This window comes from Cheilinus undulatus, linkage group 12 (assembly GCF_018320785.1).
Source record: "Cheilinus undulatus linkage group 12, ASM1832078v1, whole genome shotgun sequence".
In the NCBI taxonomy this organism is placed as follows: domain Eukaryota; kingdom Metazoa; phylum Chordata; class Actinopteri; order Labriformes; family Labridae; genus Cheilinus; species Cheilinus undulatus.
The window spans coordinates 15,114,066-15,138,724 of NC_054876.1; the positions used below are offsets into that span (position 1 = coordinate 15,114,066).

At 38.7% G+C, this 24,659-nt stretch overlaps 1 protein-coding gene across 6 annotated transcripts in view; it reads right to left on the bottom strand.

The window, feature by feature from the left end:
- The window catches only part of LOC121518762 (unconventional myosin-XVIIIa-like), a 104,197-nt gene that overhangs the window by 51,290 nt on the left and 28,248 nt on the right, over positions 1-24,659 (bottom strand). For all 6 annotated transcript variants that reach the window (XM_041801342.1, XM_041801341.1, XM_041801339.1 and 3 more), the window contains 11 exons: positions 21,801-21,971; positions 19,274-19,364; positions 18,648-18,840; positions 15,171-15,257; positions 13,286-13,424; positions 10,689-10,848; positions 10,406-10,592; positions 8,851-9,076; positions 8,566-8,675; positions 4,620-4,685; positions 273-401 (listed from right to left, as the gene is read on the bottom strand). In XM_041801342.1, coding sequence (XP_041657276.1) covers positions 273-401; positions 4,620-4,685; positions 8,566-8,675; positions 8,851-9,076; positions 10,406-10,592; positions 10,689-10,848; positions 13,286-13,424; positions 15,171-15,257; positions 18,648-18,840; positions 19,274-19,364; positions 21,801-21,971 — 1,559 coding nt within the window. The remainder of the gene's footprint in view (positions 1-272; positions 402-4,619; positions 4,686-8,565; positions 8,676-8,850; positions 9,077-10,405; positions 10,593-10,688; positions 10,849-13,285; positions 13,425-15,170; positions 15,258-18,647; positions 18,841-19,273; positions 19,365-21,800; positions 21,972-24,659) is intronic.

The following is a 24,659-nucleotide window of genomic DNA, read 5'->3' on the forward strand; positions in this document are numbered from 1 at the left end:
AGAAATAAATCCTGCTCTGTCTCCATGGGGGGCGGTTTTGACCTAAATGTTCCCCACAGGAGCTGTATTTAACAGTTTTTATTGAAGTACTTGTAGCTGAAAGTGGTAAAACTGTTGTATTGTTTTAAATGCCTCTTTAAGCCACTAAAATATTATGTCAGAATTTATTTGAATACAAATATTACAACTTAAAAAAATTATAACAATCTTCTTTGGGGTCTTAATCAACTTTAATGTACAATTTAGCCCTCTCAGTGGGATTCCAAGCCTACCTTTCTCTTCTTGAAGGCTTGCCGTGCCAGGTAGCCTCTGCAGGCCGCTTGGAACAGGGTCAGGTTACGTTTGGTCTGCTCATCCCTCTGCTCCTCCAGCTTAGCCAAGGTGCCAGCTCTGAAGAACAACTACAGCAAAACAAACACAAACACACATGAAGCTGAACTATCTTATTAGTGAAGGATCAAATAGTTACAGATCATGTGAAGCTGTGAGGGGATATTAGACTTACACGTCCTGATTCAGATCAACAGTAAATCAAACCAGAACATAGTTTTATAGTAAGTAAATAACTGCACTGAAGTAGTTAATCAATAAGAAGCAGCATAATCCACGGACGAGACAGTCTTATCCACCTAACAAAGCTGTGATTAATGTTATCTTGACCATCAGCCTGGTCTGTTTCTAATCTGGGCCAAAGGTAAAACACAGGTAAACAGGTAATGGAAAGCAGATCACGTCACAGCCTGTCGATACTTCAGAGGGATTAGGTAGTGTGAGTGCATGCCAGATACGATGGCTGCACGCTATTAAAATGGATGGATGATGGACTGCCTCCACCCAAGGTCCCTCTAAACAAGTCTCAGAGCTTTCTAAATGAGCAGATCCATATGTGACGCGTTAACAAAGCAGACGCCGGAAATGATGGAGCGGTTTTTGTGGTCAAGTCTGCAAAGCAGCTGGGAGGAGCAATGCATTCAGTGACACCAGATTAATTTGCAGTTTGCTTATTTTGGACTTGAACTACTGACAGACGGGTGGTTACTCACATTAATAACCTGTGATTAAAGTCTCTGTCAGTCTATTGGTACACACATCGATATTAGGGATGCACGGTAATAGATTTTTGCCGATACAGATATAAACAAGCGTCTGCCTGAAACTTATAAAACCTAAAAGACAAGGGATGGGCAATGTTTTCAAATATCTGGTCATTTAAAGAATGCATTTACAGACTTCAAGCAAGTGTTTAAACCCATATTTTTTCCTATTGTCCTAACCAGCACCTAGTTTTGATGTGGTTCCACGGCCACATGGTGGCTGTAGAGGATCTAAAGCGTGTTAACCGACGTTGAATGACAAAAGAAGAAGAGAGCAGTAATGTCTGCTGACACAATAAGGTGCTAGGAAATTAACTTTACTTCTTAATCCAGGACAGGATGTTTTTTACTAAATATATTTCTATGTAAAATTATATCTTAATCTTATCTAGTGTTGTCAAGTGAAATAAGTTAATTTCTTCTGTTAGAATTAGCACTAAGAAATACTAAATTACAAACAGCTAATTTTCCTGTTAATGACTGTTAAATAACATTTTTCTTGTAGATGCTCATTTTTTCCTGCTTTTACAGTAGTAGACATCCTCATATCTGCCAATACTGATAATTTACTTTTTAAGCAGTTCTCTACTGATCCTGATTTTATGCAGATAGTACTGTGCATCCCTAATCTGTATACAGTAGCTAGAATTGGCCCTCAGTTTTTTTAATATCATCACGTAAAGAAGACTCCAGGTCCAATTGTTGTGATTTCATAGATTCTTTGGCATTAAATATGAGTGTATATACATTTCTCACTTTTTGGATGCTAATTCAAATAACAAAGATAAAGCATGAAATTAGTTTTAAGTTAACAAAAAAGAAGGAAACTGTACCTCTAACAACCCAAAGCCTTGTTAAAAAAAAGAGCCCATGTAGACAAGAAACCCGTTGTATTGATTTATATTCCAGTAAGATGTCTAAATAACATTTTTTACTTTTTGTAAAACACAGTAAGTAAATGAAGGCAAGATGACTACGTTAAAATACTCCATTTGGCTCAACTGATTATCTTAGTGAGTGTTTGAGTGTTTTCTTATACAAGTGCATGTGTTTTACATCTATAAAGGCTGTTAACATGTAATTAGAAGTCTGTTAAGTTTTTATTTTTAATTCAATCCTAATGTTTCATAAAGCATAAAATCATTTTCATTTAAAAGAAGAGATCTTATTTAGTGTCATCTTTAATTCATCAATTGTCAACATACTATTGCTCTAGTAACTATGTAAATCCTGTGTACTAATGTTTTTTTAAGTCTTTTCCAAGTTTTCTCCTTACCTGCCCTAACTTTACAGGTCTGTGTGTTTTCAGACTTTTTTAATTGTTGATATTATTTGCAAATAAAGTTTGAACAATCCAAATGATAGCTATGAGCATACAGTTACAGATTCCTGGTCATTTAAGGGCCCTTGTCTATTAACAGCTAACGCTGCCCACAAAACCAAGTGCTTCTCACTGGCACTTATTGTTCCTTGGTTATAGAAGTTAACATCTGTGTCCCTTGATATTGAGGGACTAAGGTCTGTTTAGGCCCTTAATATTTTGTTTTATTTGGGATATAACAATGAAAACAAAGTAATAGAATCATGTTCTGCATTAGCAGCAGCTCTAGACCTGGAAATTGTACCATCGTATCAGGTTCTCCTCTGACATTGCTATTAGCTTAGCTTGACTTAGACCATCAAAGAAAGGTTTTCCTCGCTACTGTAATGGAGCTAGATACTGCTAGTGCTGAGCTCATTGGTGAGGTGATTGGTGTTGGGTCTTTATCTTTATCCAGGCCGTCACTCTGATGAATGCTTAACAGTCACAGAGTGTCAGAAAAGCACTTTAGCCCTGCTCAATGTGAAACACTATGCGCTGTCTCTTACTGCTTTACTATCTCAAATACTGCAGGGAAGCTCACTGTGGTAAAATGCCTCACCTATTATGCACATTTGCACTCACTAATCTATTAACTGTACTAATTACTGATTTATCTACTTACCATACTCAAATGCTGCAAGTTACTGTAACTTAAATTCTGTAAGAAGGCTCTCTGTAGTAAAATGCATCAGCTCATATGCACATAGCACTAATACACTACCTTAAAATATCTTATCTACCTCATGTAAATCTGGACACATCCTTGCATTTTTTAAACTCTGATCATGTCTAACAGCATCCTTGCACCCTTTGCACATTTTGCAACTGTACTATCAATGCACACAGCCCTGTATATACTAGAAATAATACCAACAAGAGCTTGTGCATATTTAAATCTTAATATTTTATACTTTTTTCAGTTTATTTTTATAATTAATGTTAATTTCTGCGCTTTGAGAGCAAAGCTAACCAGAGTCGCATTCCTTGTTGCATAAGCATACTTTGCCAATAAAGCTGATTCTGATAATATATCAAAGAGCACAGTCTGGCCCAATACAAACACAGATTGTTAACTGACTGATTGACTTTCATGGGTCATGAGGGACATCTACAGGTGTGGCAGTGGTTTAAAGTTGGACTGTTATTAACTGAAAGCACTGCTAGCACGGCTAAAAAAACCCTTGATATCAAGGCAATTTTTGTCCTTGGGAAGCTAAGCACTCGACGCTGTAATGCATTGGTTTGTATTGAAAATATGGGCTGCCAGTGCCAAAAAATGGTGTCAGTGGGCACAGGTCCTAAGTTCTTAGCAGAATCTGCAAAAAAGATGCAAAAAGTGCCTTTTTTAAAAGTATAAAGCTTTGGTGCTTTAATACATACAGCTCTCTCTACTAGCTTTTTCAAAATCTGTGTGAGCTGTGCCACTTCCACTGCTCAAAGGTTATGTGGGCCTGCTGTAATTGGCATGCATGTGAGATAGGTTGCTAGGAAGCCACTGGAATGCTTTGTGAATGGCCAATGGTGCTTGTCTACTCCTGAGCCCATTTTACATTCCACAGTGTGGCACCATGTGAAGCCAACTCCAAACCCTTCCTGTGTTGTGTGTTATAAAAGAGCCCAGTACAGTGCACATGTATGGGTTCATAAGTCCCACTGTTTTTGTACATTATTGTTTCCTTTGATTTACTTCTTGGCTGATGTCCACTTTCCCGGCTGATAGGATTAGACCTCAGCATGCCAGTCAGTATTTACTGTGATTACTCCACAACGATCGTGGTGAAAAACAAAGAGGGCCATGAAAGCGAGAATTTGCTCTAATGACCTGAAACGAAAGAAGGAAATGTGTTCACATAGTTGGGCAGAGTAGAGACATGCCTCTTGGGTAGCTAGTGGCTTAAAGACTGGAGGGGCAGGTATGGCTTGGCAACTATCCAAAACAGGCAGGAAAACAAACCTCAAAGAGGGTCAGGTGTAATGAAAGACACACTCCCCCTGACAGTAAGTGCCTTCTTTTTAAAAGGAGAGAAAATACAAGGATGAAAAGAGGAGTGCACTGCAGCTATGTGCACAGGGCTTTAAGACATGAGAGTGACCAGCAGCAAAGGTTTATTCTCTCTCTTTTAAAGCTTTTTATTTGTTTGAATTGTGTTGGCATTACTCACCCTACTCAGACCCATGTGGTAGCTGCTCTTCTCCAAATCCAAGGACTCCAGTAGCTCCTCCACAGCCTGGGTGAATGCACAGACACACAAACATACACAGACTTAGTCTTTGAACCAGCAGATCCAGTGGGAACTTCTACTGACACTGCAACACTTCAGTAGTCCTCAGCTCCCAAAAGTTACCATGCTGAACTAATGGCACAGGGCAGTTTCCAGTCTTCTCTTACATCCATTTCCCGGCTGGGTTTAGTTTTCAAAGTAAGCCTGGGAAAAGTTTGGCTCTTCAGAACCTCCCAACCCCAACCACTACCCAATTACAACTTTTTCCCCAAGAATCCACCTGCTCCTGGCTAACTCCTCAGGACCCCCTGGTGGTCTTAGCCCTGTTATAGCTTTGAACACACATACAGAGCACATAGAAAGATAGAGCATCAGCCAGCCTGGAGCCTCTCCCTGTCCATCAAGCAGCCTGCATGTACTGTAGGTGTACTGTTCTCTTTTAGCCTTTTCTCTCAGCTTGAGCCTCCAGCCTGAAAGAGAGCATCTAGATTACACCAGGAGAGGTTTGCCATGAGCACTGAGGGGCTTTTGTTTGCCAGTGTTTCCACAGAAACTCAGCCCTAGTACACAGACACAGGGGAAAAGAGCTCTTCTCTCTTAACCCCATTCTTTCACGCTCTCTCTCTCCCCGTCTCTCTCTAGAAACAAACTTTTCTATCTCTCTCCACTGCACTTCAAACCAAGCTTCTGTTGCAAAAAGTATGAATGCACAACATTAAATCAGCAACTACAAGGGTCATCCTTTTGCATGACAGCCTTTAGCTATCATTGCATAAACTGAAAATGATCAGCAGCATTTCATACTCCTCGAAATGTACTTTAGTAATAGGACGTTTTTTTTTTACATTACATAAGGTATCTGCAGGACATTACAACAAGCTGACCACATTACGGCAGGAAGGCTCCCTTTTTTATAATATTTATGCATGTGCATTTTATCCTTTAATAATAATGTATTGTGTTTAAACCTTTGACATCATTACATATGTTTTATTGACATTAGAAAACCTCATGCTTGATCAGGAAAAGGTCTCCTGAAGACAAAAATATCAAGGCAGCTGTTTATTAATTACATAATTGTGTTTGGCGCCCCCTGTGGACAGATTGGCACCTTTATTCTCTTAATTGATTTTTTTGTCTGTATATGAAAATCTCATCCTACAGAGGAGGATTAGGGCAAGAGGTGAAGGAAAAAATAATGCAATGCACATCATGATAACAGTCAAAATGTCAAGAAAAAAGTAGAAGTTGCGAGATTAAAGTTTAAATAAAATTTCAAGAAATAAGTTGTTAAATTACAAGTCAAAGCTTATTACTAAAACAAACAGTAAATCTTGGCCACTGTTTATAAGCTAAAAGAGAAAGAATCTCATCGGTGTTAAATCCAAAGTATAGTTTCACATGTTCATCGATTCAAGGCATTTTGTAGAGACAGTCAACATTTGCTGTTTCTTATGGTCTTCAATACTATTTCCACAGGATTGCAAATAGTAATATACTAATAAACTCTGACTTTATTTTCAAAATTGCAACTTTTCTCGAAATTGCATTTCAACTCTATTTTCAAAATTTTGATTTTATCCTCAACATTTCAACTTTCTTGTTGACATTTCAAATTTTCCTTAACATTTTAACTTCGATCTTGAAACTGTATTTGAACTTATTCCTAAAATTTTAACTTTATTCTAAACATTTAGACTTAATTCTTGACATTTCAACTTTTTTACATTTTGGCTTTTTCCTCTGCTTTTCAACTTTGACACTGTATTTCAACTTTATTCCCAACATCTCAACTTTTTTCTTGACATTTCAACTTGATCTTGACATTGTCATTGAGCTTTATTCTCAAAATTTCTACTTTTTTCTTGCCATTTCCACTTCAGTCTTGAAGTGCACAGTATTATTTTTCCTTCACCTCTGGTTCTAATCCTCTTCTGTATTTTTACATTTGGAAAAACTGTTTTATATCATGCAAGAGTGTGATTGCTTTCCCCTGATCTCTTTCCATTGGTCTGCTTTCACATTATCTGTCTGATACAGTAGGTGGCAATATGCACCAATAGTGTGTAAAGCTGCCAAGAAGGGGAAAGATGAAGAGCCAACCATGGCAACCATTCATGTCCGCATTCTATGTGCAGACAAAGGAGTCCATCCTAAAGGCTACAACAGAAACTTTAGTATGATGTTTTAGACTCCAACAACGACCTCCTTTCTATTTCTACATTTGCAGTGTAGCCCAGGGGACGTAACAGATCTTTGCTGTGCAGGTGTGATGTTTAAAGCGACAGGAAACATTTAGAATTCCTCTGTACTAGGCCACATTTGAGTTCACATCTTTCATGTGCTCTGCTTAAGTCACATGCCTTTGGCATGCCTTTCACAATATGTCTTGTGGGTCATAATGATGTTGGGGTTACAACGTTGGATACATTTTTCATGGGCTCTTCTGTTGTCTGGGTTTTCCCTTTCTCGTTGTGCTCTTATGCCTGTGACGTGTTATGATGTGTTGTCTTATTTGGGATTCTGCTTATTGTCAAAGCACTTTGTAAACCTCTGTTTTTAAAGGTACCATACAAATAAAGTCATTATTATTAAAAATAGAGTTATTATTCACATGAATCGAGCCCAAGACCACCTCTACCAGCAGACTCAGGCAAAGTGCTAGAGTATGGTGACTTGTGTTCAAAATGATCAAATGACCCAGACTATGGGGTTAAGTGTACTCAGATACAGGCCATGTCCCTCCTTGGAAACCATCTTTCAGATGCAAAATCTAACTTTACTTGATGGTCTTGTTTGCCTTATATCAGCCATTAAGAGGCATCAATATTTATTTCAGTCTGTTACACAACCAGTTAAAAACATTTCACAGGCACTTTACATACCATTTTGTGCACATTTCCAACTTTAAAAAAAGGTTAGTAGAAATGCTCCATTTCCAAAGATAATTTTCTCATCATAATTGAGAAAAGTTTTTTTAACATGTTTTAACATCACTAGGTGTTATCCTGGTTTGCTCATGCTGCAAGTTTTCTGAACATACAACAAAGATGTGTTATTTGAATCAGCTTGTGCAAACACAATTATAGGCATATAACTTTAAAAACTGAATTTTAATTAATCTTTCATGAGAATTACATTTGTGTGGTACTGATCCCTCAGATGCATGGATCATGGATGTAAAAGATGTGTCTATGAATGTGTTGTATCTGTGGTCATGATCATGTACTATCCAAAGAAGGCTCATGGAAAAAAAGGCTACGTACAGCATGACAGTTCACTGCATCATGAGCACATAAGACAGGAAGTTCAGCTCTCACTGGGACCAACCTATCTTGTCTTATCATGAAACCTGGCCTGTGATCACACTTTACGTCATCATGTTATAGCATGAAATGTTTCACATCATAACACTTTCGCAGCAAAGAAAGTTGCTGTTTTCTATGGTTTCATAACATCAGAGTCTTGTTATATGATACACTGTTAATATCGTTAAGTAATACTGATATGTTGTTAAGTTGTTTATTCTTTTCTGTATTTACATTGCCTCACATTTGCAACAAGAGCGCTAAAGGGTTAAAGCACAAGTGCTGTCAGAGATACAGGAAAAAATGTTGACAGCTTGTTTCCACATTACAAAAGATGATAAGCTCCTTAAGCCAAAATGCTGATGTGCCTCTTTAACAGGCATGATATTGATAAGGTTAAGTTGATTAGATCATTACAAAGGCTCTGATGGATGAGCGTTTATTTCTCTGTCAGTTGGCTGCTGACAAACCAGGGGCAGACATAATGAAGCTGCCTCCTCACAACATTAATCTTCGCTCTGCTGCTAGCTTGGCAACCGGTAGGGTCGTACATTTCCCTCTCTCTCTGATTGACTTACTCTCTTCTCGTCCTTCACGATGTAATTCCTCCCATGCTTCTTGGTGAGGTGAGGTGCCAGCACATCAAAGCGACGCCGAAACTCAGAGAACACCATATGATCTGGGTAACCTGTGAAGGTCAGCAGTGAGTTGCATCATTGGAAATGAGGTAATGTTTAAAGAGTCTAAATTTCAAATTTAAGGCAGGATATTTCTTAAGATTTCTTTAAGGACATCATTCAAACAAGGAGGTCCGTGTTTACCCTGCCTGCTACTAGTCTATGACTTATAAGCAGCAGGCTCACCTTGCCTGTAGATCCGGAGAGCATCGAGCAGCTTTGAGCCCCTTAGCTGAGCACGGAGCAAGGCTACATCCAGCTGCATTAAGCCGGGATCTCCACTCTCCCCCTGTGCCTCACATTCCCCCGCTTTGAACAGGGATCCACTCAGAGCCTTGAGGGCGTCTGCCTTAGGCAATATACAGTGAACAAAGTGAATCCTGGACCTCCGCACCATATCAAGGAGAGCGTCCTGGGAACGATAGAGCATGGTTAGGGACTCTGGCAGGAAGAGGCAAACAGCTAATGGAGAATTCTTCACTTGTCAGATATACAGGTGCACCACAAACTCACATAAAGTGTTTATTTCTTATTTGTAATGATTACAAATTACAGCTAACAAAACACAAAATTCAGTAGATCAAATAAAGTTCTAAAAAAGTTAAATATTGTAAACTAATGGTGTCACACTCTAATCAGCTCATTAAGTAGGCTACACAGTCATGGGGAAGACTGCTGACTTGACAGCTGTTCAGAAGACTGTCGTTGACACCCTGCACAATGAGGGCAAGGCACAAAATGTTACTGCTAAAGAAGCTGGCTGTTCACAGAGTGCTGTATCCAAGCACATTAACAGAGAGATGAGTGGAAGGAGAAAGTGCAGTAGAAAAAGGTGCACAAGAAGCACTGCCACAGGCTGATTGCCTCCATACGACATCGCACTGGTGCAGTAATTAATGCAAATGGAGCCCCGACCAAGTATTGTGTGCATGTAAATGAACAGTAAAGAAAACGCTTTAAATATTTCAGTCCATGTGTAATGAATCTTTATAATACATGAGTGTCACTTTTTGAATTGAACTACTGGCATAAATGAACTTTTCCATGATATTCTTATTTATTGAGATTCACATATATCCCTAAAATGTAATCCATGTTTCATGTTTATTTATTTCTCCTTCATGTTTTTATTGTAAGTAATAACATGTAAAGTCTAATCCCTTGCATATAAAGTAACCTACTAAGTATTGACTTTATTTTATTTAATCTTAACTTAGTCATAATTTATTTTCTCTTACTATACCATGATCAGATCTTATAGGAAGCTATTTTATTAGAAAACTCACAGTCCTTTTTTATACTGGACTGAAAAAGATGCTTGTGCACATAATCCTGGGTGTTTTCCAGAATCAACCAATAACAAGGTTTTATCAGGTAACGGAGCTGGAAGCAATATAACTGTAGAAATGTTCTAATATCTGTCTCTGGGTGCAGCCCGAGTCTGGCTCTCATCCCATCCATTTTCTTTAAAGCTGCATAAAACAACCTGTGACTGGTCCAAAGTACACTAATATTTGGACTTTGAGCCTTTAAAAGCTCATCACATCAATCTGCAAAGTTGCTTGATAACTGGTGGGAAGTGACCTGTTAACAAAGCAAACAGGAATCAATTAATAAAAGAAGTAAGGTGTAAACATGGATGTCGATTCTCAGTATTCTTGGAAGCACCAGCATATTTTCATACTTGGCAGTAAAAACACAAAAAAAGTTTGACGGACTGCACTGTTCCATCTTCTCTCACCACTTGCAGCTTGATCTGGATGCACACAGACTTCTTCTTGATAGCAGCCACCCCCGTGGTGAAGGTCTTTCTCATGCTTGTGGCCCGCCGCAAGGACAGCTGGGAAACCCCTTCGAGACCTGCAATAGAGCCAGAGAGGACTGTGGCTCCGCCCGCTCTGCTCATGAACAGTGAGCTGATGATCTTCCTGAAAGAGATACACTCATTCAGCCAGCAAAAACACTTCAAATAAAACTTGATTCATGAATAAGTGTGAGTCTCTACTTTTATGTGGGACACTGACTTCTGGGAGTCCTGCAGGAGGAATGCAGCATTGGTGGTTGCAGGATTCTGCTTGGCGTAGTTCAGCCACCCATCGACATTGTACTCCACCCAGTCAGTCCCATGACCGTGGCCCAGGAGAAAGTGGTTATCCTTTTCACTCTTCAAGAGGAAAGTGTGACCTGGTGGGAACACAGAAAGTAATATGAGATATTTAGTCTTAATACTTTTGCAGAAGGATGACAAAAATTAAAAGCCATATATCAGAGTTAAGATACAAATGTTTTATCCACAAGTTGATCCATCCAGTCCTCATTATTCTGTAGCTTTCTTTTTACAGACCTATTTCAACTTCAAGTAACAAAATACAATTCGAAAACCTGTTCCAAACCCAGTAATTTGAGCCCTATAAGCCTGTCCATCAAGTTTTTGGATTTAAAGTTTAATGTCAGGAAACAAGTCTGAACTGTAAATAATGCACCACTGAACTTAAGTATTATGCAGAAGATCAAAAGGAATACAGATCAAAACAAAAGCATAAAAGACCAAAAGAAACTTTGCCCTTTTTTCCTTTAAAAGGTTTTAAGTTTTTTTTTTTTTTTTTCTAAGTCGTAACCTTGGCAATCAACAGTCTTGCAGATTGGCTAAAATACAAAAAGCAAATCTTAATTTTTCTTTAATCTAATCATGTTTTTTGATTTCATGCTTATATTATTCACCAAAAAGGCTAGATGGCTTCTTGAAGAAGTTTCATGTCTCTTTAGGAAATTAAGAACCTTTCAGACGAAAGCTGAAACATCTTCAGGAACTTAAACCAAGTACAGTTGCTTTTATCCAGAAGTACAACAGCCTGGATGACTGAGACCCTTCACAGTCATGAAATGATGCTTGTGCACAACTCTTACCTACAAGCATGCATAATATACTTTGTTATTAATCAGACAGAAGGCTAAGTATTTAAAACCTACTCAAACATGATAACACTCAAACAGCATTCTTATGTATCTGAACACTGCAATTTTACTCCATTCTTCTTTGCAAAACTGCTAAAGCCCTGTCAGGTTGCATGGATATCAGGCATGAATAGCACTTTCAAATTCTCTATTGGAAGAGAACCATGCTGAGAAGCATCCCCACAGCATGATCCTTCCACCACCATGTCCCACATTGGGGATGGTGTGTTTGTGGTGATGTGCAGTGTTTAGTATCTGCCAAACATAGTGTCTTGTCTGACAGCCACAAAGCAGCATTTTGGTCTCATCAGACCAAAGAACTTTCTTCCACTTGACCATGGAGTCTCCTACATGCCTTTTGGTGAAATCTAGTCAAGATTTAATATGAGTTTTCTTCAACAGTGGCTTTCTCTTTGCCACTCTCCCAACAAAGCTTTGACTGAAGAACCCCATTAACAGTTGTTGTATGGAGTCTCTCCCATCTCAGCTGCTGACGCTTGTAGCTCCTTCAGAGTAGTCGTGATGGTCTCTCTCACTAATCTCCTCCTTGTCAGTCAGTGTGTGTGGATGGCCTGATCTAGGCAGATTTAACACTGTGCCACATTTCTGCCAGTTCTTAATAATGGATTTAACTGAACTGGGATGTTCAGTGAAATCTCCTGACTTATACTTTTCAATAGCCTTTTCTCTTAGTTGCTTGGAGAGTTACACAGTCACTTGAGACACATTCACTGCACTCAGGTGATCCAAATTTGACATTACTTGGTAGAAGTCTGTTTTACTTTGATGGTAAAGAGTTGGGGGTTTTTTATATTTTTTGTGTCAAAAAAAACAAATTAAAATGACCATAATTGATTTTAAAACAAATAAAAAGCCAAAAGAACCAAGGGGTGAAAACTTTTCAAAGGCACTGTATATTTGCCGTGCATAATTTAGCGAGTAGCTTAGCATATTGTTGTTGTTGCTGACTAAGCCTGCAGACCCAAACAGCTGATCAAATACACCAAGGCGGAAGATCATGAAGCTGGCAGCCAAAGCTAGCCTTGCTAAACAGTGCCAAACACCAAGGTTTTCTGGGTGAAAAATAAAATGCTTCAAAATTTTGGATGTAGCATATAACATTGTTTTTTGGTACATTTTAACCCAAAGCTCACTAAATTAGCACTGTATATCCTAGCTTTCCAGTCAGTACAACCAGTGAGTCCTTCTTAAAGGGGTAACATTTACTAAAATCTCAAGCTAAGGCCACTACTATTGCCAAGTACCTTATACAGCCTAACTTCAAAAATATTGAAATTTCCCTTTAATATAAGGTACCAGCTAATATCATATCTCTTTAAAAAAATCAGTTCAGCATTTTTAAGACTATTTTTGAGCTTTTCATGCCTTTGTTAGAGAAAATGACTGTGGATAGATTTGAAAACAGGAGTGAGAGAGTGGTGGATGTCGACTGGGTAAATTGCAGAGGGCCTAAATTTAACCCATGGACACCACTCCAAGGGACATTGCCTCTGTACACAGGATTTGCAAGTAAACCACTGAGCTAAAGCACTGCCCTCATCTTTGTTAAAAATAGGCACCAATTTCAAGAGGAAAAATTGAATGTTTGTAATGCTTTTCATTGGCTTAAAAAAATCGGTTTGTGCCTTTACGTGTGTCTCCTTGCCTTTGCTCTCGCCCTCAGCAGGCCCGTAGTAGCTAAAGAGACGTCCCAACAGGGTCTCCTCTGAGCCTCCAGGCTGCAGCGCCTCCTCCTCCATCAGCCACAACAGGCCCCGAGCCTCGTCCGTTCGCACTGTTCGCACCTGTCCAACAAATGTGTTTACACACTCAGAAACACACACATTAAAGGTCACTGGCACTTAGTGAAATCCCTGTGTGAGCCTTAAATGATCAGTTTCACCTTCATGAGCAGTAATACTCCAGAGGAAATGACAAAAATCAACTGAAGGCTTCCCTGATCACCGTGCTTTCACCTTATTTTCCAATGTACCTATTTTATTCTATTTACAATAAAAGATTATATTTTATGAGCAGTACCTCATGTATTACTCACAAACCACCTTGCCACAAGGACATTTAGCTAGTTTAAGCTATTTAATAGGAACACATTGATGAATAGGGGGATATTTCAGCCTTGTTTCTCTCCGCCTCCTGGGTATAAAAAGAAAAACAGCGACTGCTTCTAACAAAAGATTCAGAAAATGATCCTTTGAATGCTGAGAGCTGGCCTCTAAAGTTTTTGTTTCCTTCAATAGTTTTTCTTCCTCTAAATGTCAGTAAAATTTGTCTGCACTATGTCTCCAAGAGAGCTGGTTGTCAAGAGCCTGATGGTAAGAGCAGGATCAGAAATTAAAGTTTCAAAAGCATTTTGGCTTTCTGCAGCCTCCAGCAGTTGCTGCGATAATAGCATCATCAGTTTAGCTTTTCTGTTTAATGGAAAAGGGAAAAAGAGTAGCAAAGGAAAAGGGATTAAAAAGTAATACAATTAGCATTAGAAAATAAAACCCTTTCCAGTTGATGGTTAAGGAAAAAAAGTGTGAGAGGAAGGTTATTTTCTTCTTTTTGTGAAAGTAATCAGGGATATTAGACTTGGTGCAGCCTTAATCATATTTTATACAGTAATTAAAAGTATCTTCATTTAAACGAATTGATGTTCTTAACAAGTTCAACATTTGAATGATGCACAAAGACTTTCAGAATGTTTTTGGATGCTAAAAAGCTCAGGGGAGGTCTACAGTATCTCCACAAACACGATGCCAGCTCAGTTAGCGTGGTTAACACCCAGGGAGCTAAGGGAACCAAACTCACAAAACCAAAAACTGTCTCAGCAGCTATCAGGAAGTTACACCCGAGACATCCTTATCAGCCGTGCACACGACACTGACTTGAAGTACAACACAGAGTATCAGTTTGGAGGAGAGATGCGACAACCATGAGGCTTGCAGTGAATCGAGCACTGAGGCTGTTTGTGATAAAGCTACCACAGAAGAGAAAATACATTAAAGTGAAAAAGAAATCTCTCATCAGAATGTCTCTCATTCTTTCAGGCTGACTTAAGAAATGCATTTGAAACATCACCGTTTTATCTTCCTTTAGTTTCTGGTGTGATGTACTACAGTTCACTGCTTCTGATGACTTTCCCATTAGGACTCTTTAGAAAGTAAAGCACTCAAGCCAAACCCATTGGAGTTAAAGCAGAGAGATCTATGACTCTGTAAACTCTGCCATTTCTGTTTCCATGGTGCAGATCTGAGGCTACAAAGGCCAAACATTGATTTTCTTTCTTGAAGTCAATTCTCTAACCTTTCTTTTCCAGCTCCTACCCTCTCTTTCCAGCCTCTGCTGAGCAGCACCTTTCAATATTTAAAAAGTAAAAAAAATAAAATAAAATTCTTCTGCCAAAATATGTTATTTATTGTTGAATAAGAAGAAAAGTGCTCCCTAAAGATCAGAGGCTAGTTGTTATACAAACATCAGATTTATGCATGGAAATAGAAAAATGAGAGCCAGAAATAAAGATATCAGACACATAAAAACAGTGAACTTACCAGAGCTTGGCTCGAAGCTTGGTCTACCACTGCTATAGACAGAGAAGTGCTGGGCTCTGTGTCATCTAAAGCGAGCTCGATGGTCTCCTGAGGGAAAAAGGTACATTGACAGACTCTTTAGGAACGTGTAATAATGCTAGTAAAAGGAAAACAACATTTTCTATCTGTGTTTATGGAAGACTGAAAAACAAAGACAACTACATTTTTGGAATTATTGAAAAATAACTTAGAGCCGTGCTTCTCAAAGTGTGGGCCGGGGCACTGTGGTGGGCTGTGGAGGTACTGCAGGAGGGCCACGTTTGGCCATTTTCAGTAAATAAAGAACAAAATCTGGGTAGCAGATGGCCTAGTGGTTTAAGGCGCTCCCCATGTACACGGACCGTACAGGTTCGAGTCCGGCCTGTGGCACCATTTCCTGCATGTGTCTGGCTCACTCTGTCATCCTTGTTTCCAATTCTATCCACTGTCCTCCTCTATCAATAAAGGTATAAAAAGCCCAAATATATATATATATATATATATAATCTAATTTTAAAAATGAAGTAAGTGTGAAATGATGATTAAATAATGATGGAGATCACGGCAAAAAACCAACACAGCATTCCATTAAAAAAACATACAGACACAAACACACAGAAGACAGACATGAAGGGGATTAGAACTGAACGATTCGACTCAATATTGTGATTTAATATGCAATTATTTTAGGTTCTACCTCTTGTGTATTTTTCAACAAACACAAGCAATAAGTCTATCTACAACACTGGTTCCCAACCTGGGTTCCTAGACTCCTCAGAGGCACGCCAAAGATCTTAAGGAGGGTGCAAGGCTTTGTTTGCTCTGAGGCTGCCAAAATTAGATTTACAAATATTGACTAAAACCACAATAAAACCGTTATTAAGAAGTTTACACAAAGTTCTTTTGATTAGAAAAGCATGCATAGGGTTTTATCAGTGAAACAATTTGGTGGCAGTGTGACAATTTTTCTTCTCTCTTGGGTCCTGGGTTGGGAAACACTGATCTATAGCATAACCAAGTTATGCTATAGAGTTAAGTAAAATAGTAGTTGGATTAAATTATGAAAAAAAGACTTCAGAAAAACATGCAATTGTAAATTTTTGACTCATATTGCAAATTTAATATCAATTATTATAATGAAGGGAATTATTATCTTTATGCCATTCACATTTTGATTAATATAATATACAAAGACATGAAAAGTAGGATTTTTTTTAACTTTTCTAGCAAAAGACACTTGAGTATTTGCATAATGTGAGGAACATAACATCTCTGTTGCAAAAAAATTATTACATTGTCTGCAATTTTAAATACAAAAGGACATATTGTGATTTAATCTAGTTTTCAATTAATTGCCCAGCCCTAGTAGTGGTAGTGTGATGGTCTGGGGCTGCCTTGCTGCTTCAGGACCTGAATTACTTGTTTTAATTGATGGAACCATGAATTCTGCTCTCTATCTGACAATCCTGAAGGAGAATGTCCAGCCATCAGTTTGTGACCATAAGCTCGAGCATACTTGGGTTATGCAGCAGGACACTGATTAAAAACACCCCTGTAAGTCCACCTCTCGAAGCTTTACAAAATTAAATCTGACGGAGATGCTTTGGCATGATCTTAAACAGGCAATTCATGCTTGAATAACCTTTGCTGTTGTTGAACTGAAACAATTATTCAGAGAAGAGTGGGTCGAACTTCCTCCTCAGTAATGTAAAAGACTCATTGCCAGTTATTGCAAAAGCCTGCTTGCAGTTGTTTTGCCCAAGGGTGGCACAACAAGCTATTAGGTCAATTTCAATTCAATCTAATTAAATTAAAAAAAAAAAAACTTTATTAGTCCTCATGGGGAGGGGCATTACTTTTTCACATAGGACCAAGAAGATGTGGTTGGCTTTATCCCTTAATAAATGGAAATATCATTTTAAAACTTCATTTTGTATTTACTCTGGCTATCTTTGTATAATATTAAAATTTGTTTCAAGATCTGAAATATTTCATTGTGACAAATGTGCAAAAAATAAGGAATTGCAGCACTGTAGTAAACAATCTTTGGAGTTTGAAATTTTATTATCAAAAACTAGACATTTCAGTCTGTCTGTTTAGACTGCAGGACATTTCAACAGGCATTTTTGCTATATCTCTGATTTTTCAATGGCCAAAGGACTAATTTTCAGTTTGGTGCCGTATACTCTTTGTCTACACTGGTGTTAGCTGTCCAAGTAATTTAAAACTATGATTCACCTTTATCACTCTACATCTCATGCAGTCGCAGGCTTCCATAACACTTGAGCAGGTTTTCATAGATATTGAAAGGAAAAAAAATGGCATATTAGATGAAAGAAAACTAAAGGCCATAACAAATCTATTATAATAACAACAACATTTGACATTTATGAAGACCGTATTCTTCCTATAAGGTAAATGGAAACTGCAGATTTCATTACAGTTTCAGATAATAACATTTGTGGGATAAAGCAGAAATAAATATTCTAAATTACCTTCACTAGAGCAAAAAGCTCACAGTGATAGAGTGCAGGCAGCAGTAGTAATGTGAGGAAATGTTGGCAGAGCTAATAGTGTGGCTGTGACAGATGCCAGTGTTAGAGCTGACTGTGTGTGAAGTGGCCTAAATGATTTTTGTTCTCCGAGATAGAAAAACGATCCACACAGAGCCTCAGCACTCAACAGCATTAAATCAAAAATGTGCTGTAAAGAATATGCCTGTTGTTTATTTCTTTTTTGTCCCACTTTAACCCACCTGTCATTGTCACTGCAGAGACTGTGTGCTGTTTTAAACGAGTTTGACCCAGTTTTTAATGACACTTTCACAGCTTCTTGTATTTCAAGTGTGCTGACAAGAGAGAATTACGCTACACGACTCATTTATGCAATACTTCACTTCGCTCCAATTCCTTTTCTCCAAGGCAGAGAGTGTGGGTGGGAATGTGGGCGGGAAATCCCAGGATTCTTTTCACAACATTAAAAGTAATATTACTAAGATTTCTGTTTAACTGTCAGTGTGCAATCAGCTAAGTTATGACTTAGAGGGATGTTTCAGTTATTAGAAGAAAAAAATTATAGCAATGGATGAGCTATGCAAAAATACTCTGATTATTACTAATGGCTAATGCGCACAGGTATTGTGAAAAATCAAAGGCGGACAGAGGAAAATAGTTTCTTCTCTGTGCAGCAGGGCGTGTCTCCCAAAGGCAGTTGTGAGTGACTTTACTTTGATCTCTGCAGAAGAGGTGAAGACTGGCATCACTAATGAGAGGCTCTAACACGTGAACTTGGCCTGTCACAGCTCATGACAGGTGGGGGGGAAAGACTATCTGATGTGTGAAAACATACACTATTGGAGTTGACGTGTCTAAAGGGAAAAGCAGCAGACAAAAAAAAAAAAAAAAAAGGAGCGGGATAAAAAGAGACAATGAGAATGCATGCTCCTTCATATGTCCGAACCTCTTTGTATCTCTCCAGCTCCTGCACGAAGGTACGCTGATAGAAGAGGGCATGCAGGCGTTCTTGAGTGTAGTTATGGCACAGGTCCTCAAAGGTCGCACCGCACTCACGCTTAGCCAGCCGTGGGTTTTGAAAGCCTGGTGTGTCCACGATGAGCAGCGAGCACAGGGAGTGCTGGCTGGATTTCAAGGCCCTGGAGCACACAAGGCGAGCACGCACACACATTAGCACACTGATACTTGAGGCAACACATTATCGATTACATTCGCTGCATATAACCCTAGCTTTAACCTTAGCTCTCTCCCACATTTCCCTTTCTTTAACCCCTTATGACACACAATCCTGATTTTTTTTTTTTTAGAAACAAAACCCAAGCCCTAAGGTTATGATAGCTTGATATTCTTAAAAACTTAGACATAGCACTCTTTTGACAAGCACTCCCAAAACTATGTTAATGTAAAGTTTAAACAAAAAATCTTTCCAATTTTTGGAAAGATATGAAATCTGTCGAGGTGAATTAAAGATATTTTTTAAATGATGCAGAAGCCATCATCCCTTTGACATTCATTTGGTTCAACCAAAAATAATTTCAAAATTTATTGAAGAAGTAGATCAGATTTACTAACCGGTTTATTAAAGAAATAAGGATGGTGAAGAGTTCAGAGTAAAGCCCAGTTGCCATGGCCTCCAAACCCTCCATCGCTGTAGCCTTTGCTCCTGGTTTGAAGAGCAGCAAAACACAGAAAACAAATTGAAAACAGCTAGTGAACATTAAAAAATGTCCATCAAGACATAGCTATCTAATTTTGTGGATTGAAATGAAAAATCCAGAGAATTTACCAATAACAAGGTAAAACAGGCACAAGAAGGGGAAATCGGTGAATACTAAGTTACAAATTTTATACTGCTAATCTTACATTTTCATCTTTTTCTTTGTTTGTTATTTCACTTACTGCTCAAAAATGTTTTTTTTATTAGTCATCATCATTAATGCGCATGTTAATATCTGCTTTTACGCATGTATGTGGCTGGCTGTCTATGTCTGCCTTGCTGTTATTAATGCTTCACTGTGGTTACCCATGTATGTCTGCTGTAATTGATAGTCTTTTTGTCTCTTTTATTCTGTTGTAGCATGTGTGTCATGTCTTAAAAGCCTAACCAGAGACACAGAGTGCAAATTAGTCATGGCTGGAAGTCTTGTTAACGGCGCATTCAAAACGTGTTCAGACCCGCCCCACGTTTTCAATTTTCTTATGTTGCAGCCTGATACTACAGTTAAAAAATCATTTTAATCACATTAATCTACACTCAGTACCCCATCATGACAAAGTGAAAACAGAATTTCTAATTTTTTCAACAAATTTATGAAAAATAATAACCTGAAATATCACGCTGACATCAGGCCATTTGCTAAAGCATCCATTGCCTCTGATTTTTCCCACTATTTGCTGAAATGTTTCTACACCTTGATTGGAGTCCACCTGTAGTAAATCAAACTGATTGGATGTGATTTGGAAAAACACACACCTCTCTGTAGAAGTACACACAGCTGGCAATGCATATCAGAGCAAAAAAACAAGCTGTGAGGTCAGAGGAACAGCCTGAAGAGCTCAGAGACGGGATTTTTGAAAGGCACAGATCTGGGGAAGGCTACAAAAAATTAAACTGCACTGAAGGTTCCCAAGAGCACAGTGGCCTCCATAATTTTCAAATAAAAGAAGTTTGGCACAACTCTTTAAAGAGCTGCTCACTCCACATAAGTGAGCACCTGGAGGTGAAGTGCCTTACTAACAGAGGTGACCAAGAATCTGATGGTCACCCCGACTGAGCTCCAGAGATCCTGTGCGGAGATGGGACAAAGTTCTAGAGGGACATCCATCACTGCAGCCCTCCACTGATCTGTGCCTAAAGTTGAGTGGCAAGACAGAAGCCTCTCCTCAGTGCAAAGCAAAGACCTGTGCCTTGCAAGAATGCTGTCTCTGAGCTCTGCAGGCAGTTCCTTTGACCTTGTGGCTTGGTTTTTGCCCTGATAAGCATTGCCAGCTGTCAGGCCTTCTATAGAGAGGTGTGTTTTTTCCAAATCAAGTTCAATCTATCGAATTTCCCACAGGTGGACTCCAATCAAGGTGTAGAAACATCTCAGCAAAGATTCAGAGAAATGGGAGAAAGCTGAGCTAAATTTTAAGTGTTTTTGCAAAGGGTCTGAATACTTATTATATGTAACTATATACAAAGATTTCTAAAATTCTGTCATGTCTTTGACAGAGTGTAATGATATTTGTTTTCTGACTGTAGCATCAGGCTGCAACATAAGGAAATTGAAAAAGTGGAAGGGGTCTGAATATTTTCTAAATGCACTGTTCACTACATCTGTTGCACTCTCATTAGATGCAACAATGCCTATGTTTCCTCCCTGATAAATAAGCTGATAAATAAATAAATATCTGAGCCTTAAAAGCTGTAAACCTCTGTGGGCATTCAATAGTATATTATGCCACAGTATTTAACCTGGGCCTGATATTGTCTGGGTAAGGCAGTGTCATTTAGGACTCAGGTGTTTAGAAATTGGTCAGATCAAGCACTCATGTCTGTGCCTGGGGGCGATGGCCACCTGTTAAGCTCTCCTAATTCAACCCTCTATTGGACAAAATAGTGAGTTTGTGTTGCCTGGGGGATGTTTCCATGTCTGTATGTGACTGTATGGGTATGTGTAAAAGGGGAAGAGATTGAGAAAAGGTGAAACAGAGGTGAATCCTGTCCGTTCCAGCTGTGACTGACTTTTAACTGCAACCTCATGCCCTTCAAAGTGTGCTGCAGTAGTCTTGATGGAAGTCAGAGGACGTTCACATGTGGGAAAATCAATGTGAGGCAATTATGATTTCAAGGACAATGAATGAGGAGAAGATCCAAAATGGCTTGTCCTGACATAGTGTGTGTACTTATCTGTCAATAGCTATTGTAAAGCTCTGGTATTCATTACTAAGATAAGCTTTACTTTCTCCGCAGCATGCAATTTCCCTCAGGTGATGAGCTGAGGAGTATGTATGTGTGTGGGGAGTGACAAAGGGAGAGAAAGGAGGAGGAGGAGGAGGAGAAGAGGTGGAGGGGGCTGAAGAGAAGAGAGAGTGTTTGTAAATGTGGTCTGTGGAGTACCTGCATCTGCTGTGCCGTTTTCGTCAGAAGCCTGGCGCGCCGTGCCGGCTCTGGGCAGGGTGCCCTTGGCCTGGTGCTTGAAGATGGAGGAGGAGAGCTCCTCCAGGGTGCAGCCCAGCAGGTAGGCAGCCTTCTGGGCCCACTCATGACGTGCAAATTGTTTCCTGCCAGCTGAGACACGTGCATGAAAACCTCCATTAGCCTTTTCTGCCAGCCACCTCAAGGCTGCGTGGCTACCCTGGTAGCTCTGTGACAATCCTTTCTCTCTGACAGGGTAGGATTATGCCTGTGGTCAAGCTGACACTGACACAGTTGGTGCGAACAAGCACTAAAAGCATTCACAAAATGACTGTGGCTTAAATATATTCAACTACAGTTGAAAAAAAAGACATATCTACAAGCTTTTACAACTATTGTTCCATGTTGTGATAGTAATTGCCACTTTTATTGCCTCAAGAGTGAGCGACACTTATCATGAGGGGACACAATTCATTTATTTTCTCAAAGACTCCTGTTGAAAAACACAAGTTTCTTTTTAATCTGGCGTCTGCTTCATGAAAACATTCAGATATGAGAGCAAACTTGAGTTTTAATCCACCATGGAGTGGTATCTTCTAAGACTTTGAAGACAGACTGGGAGATTTCACACAGGGCAGTGGGCTCTATCTGTTTCATCAGCCCTGTATAAACCCTCCAGTCTTTTTATACAGATAAGCAGGATGGATGTAAAGACAAGTTGAGACATTTAAATATTTGCTTTGATGGAGATTTGCCACCACAATTATTTAAATTCTGGCAAAACAAAGAAGGGAAGATTGAGTTTGCAAATATAACTGTGGAGAATTGAATCAAACACTGAGCGGTGACTCTACAAGATAAAAAGAGCTACTTATGTTTAATCTTTGCTCTTAAAATTACTCTGACTCACTCTTCATTCTTATCTCATTAGTCATAAGAGTTGACGGTACAGTACAGAGAGAAGCATGCTCATTTCAGTGGTTTAAATTGTGTTTGAGTAGAGATCAGTGCTGCCCTCTTGTGTTAAACCATGAAGCTGCACTGTCAGTGAGCATACAGTAATTAAAAACAGTTTTATATTCTGTTTTATTTTAAGAACACAAAAATAGGCCTCTCAGAAAAAACCCTCCCTTCCTCCTACATTAATAAATATACTTTATTCCTTAAAACAGGGAGAGCAAAAGAATTCTCAGATATGTGGCTAATTTTATTCATTTTTTTCCAATAATGTAAGATTATTGTGAGAAAAAATGTGTAATCAACAGAAGCACAGAACTCAGGTGGTAATTTTCAGACTAGACAAGCTATTTTAGTTTTTATTTCCCATGGCAGATTCTCAATGGAAACTGGAAAATTTCAAACTCTCCATGGACAGTCATTTCTGAAAATTTCCATTTTAAGCACTGGCTTCCGACCAGTCCAGGCACCCCAAAGATCCTAGAGATTCGACTCTGATGTTAAAAAATGATTACACATTTCAGGGGCAGCTTATAAAGTAGTCTTTCAGTCAGAGAAATAGATTTTTAGGCCTATTATTCTGGGATTTTGTCAAGAAACAAGTAAAGTTTATGTTAATTATGGTAGCAATGGATTTCACACTGCTTCTAGAGAGGATCAATAAAAAAAAAAATTAATAAACAGTTCTGCGCTCAAGTCTGTCAGCCAATTGCAGTGCAGACAGAAAATAAACACCAAACAAATACAATGCATTCAGAAAGTATTCAGACCCCCTGCACTTTTTCAATTTTCTTATGTTGCAGCCTGAAGCTACAGTGAGAGAAACATTTTTATTCTCATTAATCTACACTCAGTATCCCATCATGACAAAGTGAAAACTGATTTTTTTGCAAATTTACTAAAAATAAAAGAAACCAAAATATCATATTGACAAAAATATTCAGACCCTTTGCAAAAACACTTGAATTTAGCTCAATTGCCTCACATTTCTGCAGATGGTTCCTTTGACCTCGTGGCTTGGTTTTGGCTTGGTTTTTGCATTGTCAGCTGTGAGGCCTTTTATGGAGAGGCGTGTGTCTTTCCAAATCATGTCCAATCAATTTATTTCACCACAGGTGTAGAAATATCTCAGCAAAGACTGAAAGAAATGGGGGGCACCCCAGCTTAATTCCAAGTGTTTTTGAAAAGGGTCTGAATACTTATGTCAATGTAAAATTTCAGTTTTTCTATTTTTAATAAATTTGCAAAAAAAATCTAAAATTCTGTTTCCACTTTGTCATGATGGTAGAGTGTAAATTAATGAGACTGTAGCATCATAACAAAACAGAAAAAGTGTAGGGGGTCTGAATAATTTCTGGATGCACTGTATTTACTATAAATATCAGGTGCTTTGGTTCATTGGTTGCAAGATGCAAAATCAAGCCATGCATATAAAGGCATCTTGACCTTGGTAGCTTAACATTAGTGTCTTTTGTTTGTTGTACAAGAAAACACACTAGATTTCTACTCTTTGAGAAATTAAAATCATAGATTAACATATCGGCTATTATCATGGTGCAATGCACTCTGGGTAGTTATGTCAAATGTTTGCATTGTTGTAGTCATCCTTAAAGCCTTTTTAATCTTAACCTGGGTGCAGTTTTGGTGAAAAACACAAGAAGGAAAAAGTTATCGTAATGAACTAGATCTAGGTGAGCTCATTTGGGAGAAATGGGAAAAGAAGAACGATGACATTTGACATCACTAACTATTTCTGACATATAGAGTGTTTCCTTAACCTTGCAAAGCAGATATGCTCGTTTCCGTGTTTCTCACTGGCGAATCCATCTTGCAAAGCTCCCGTCTGAACCATTTGGGCCCAGTTAGAAAGTGACAGGACCAATC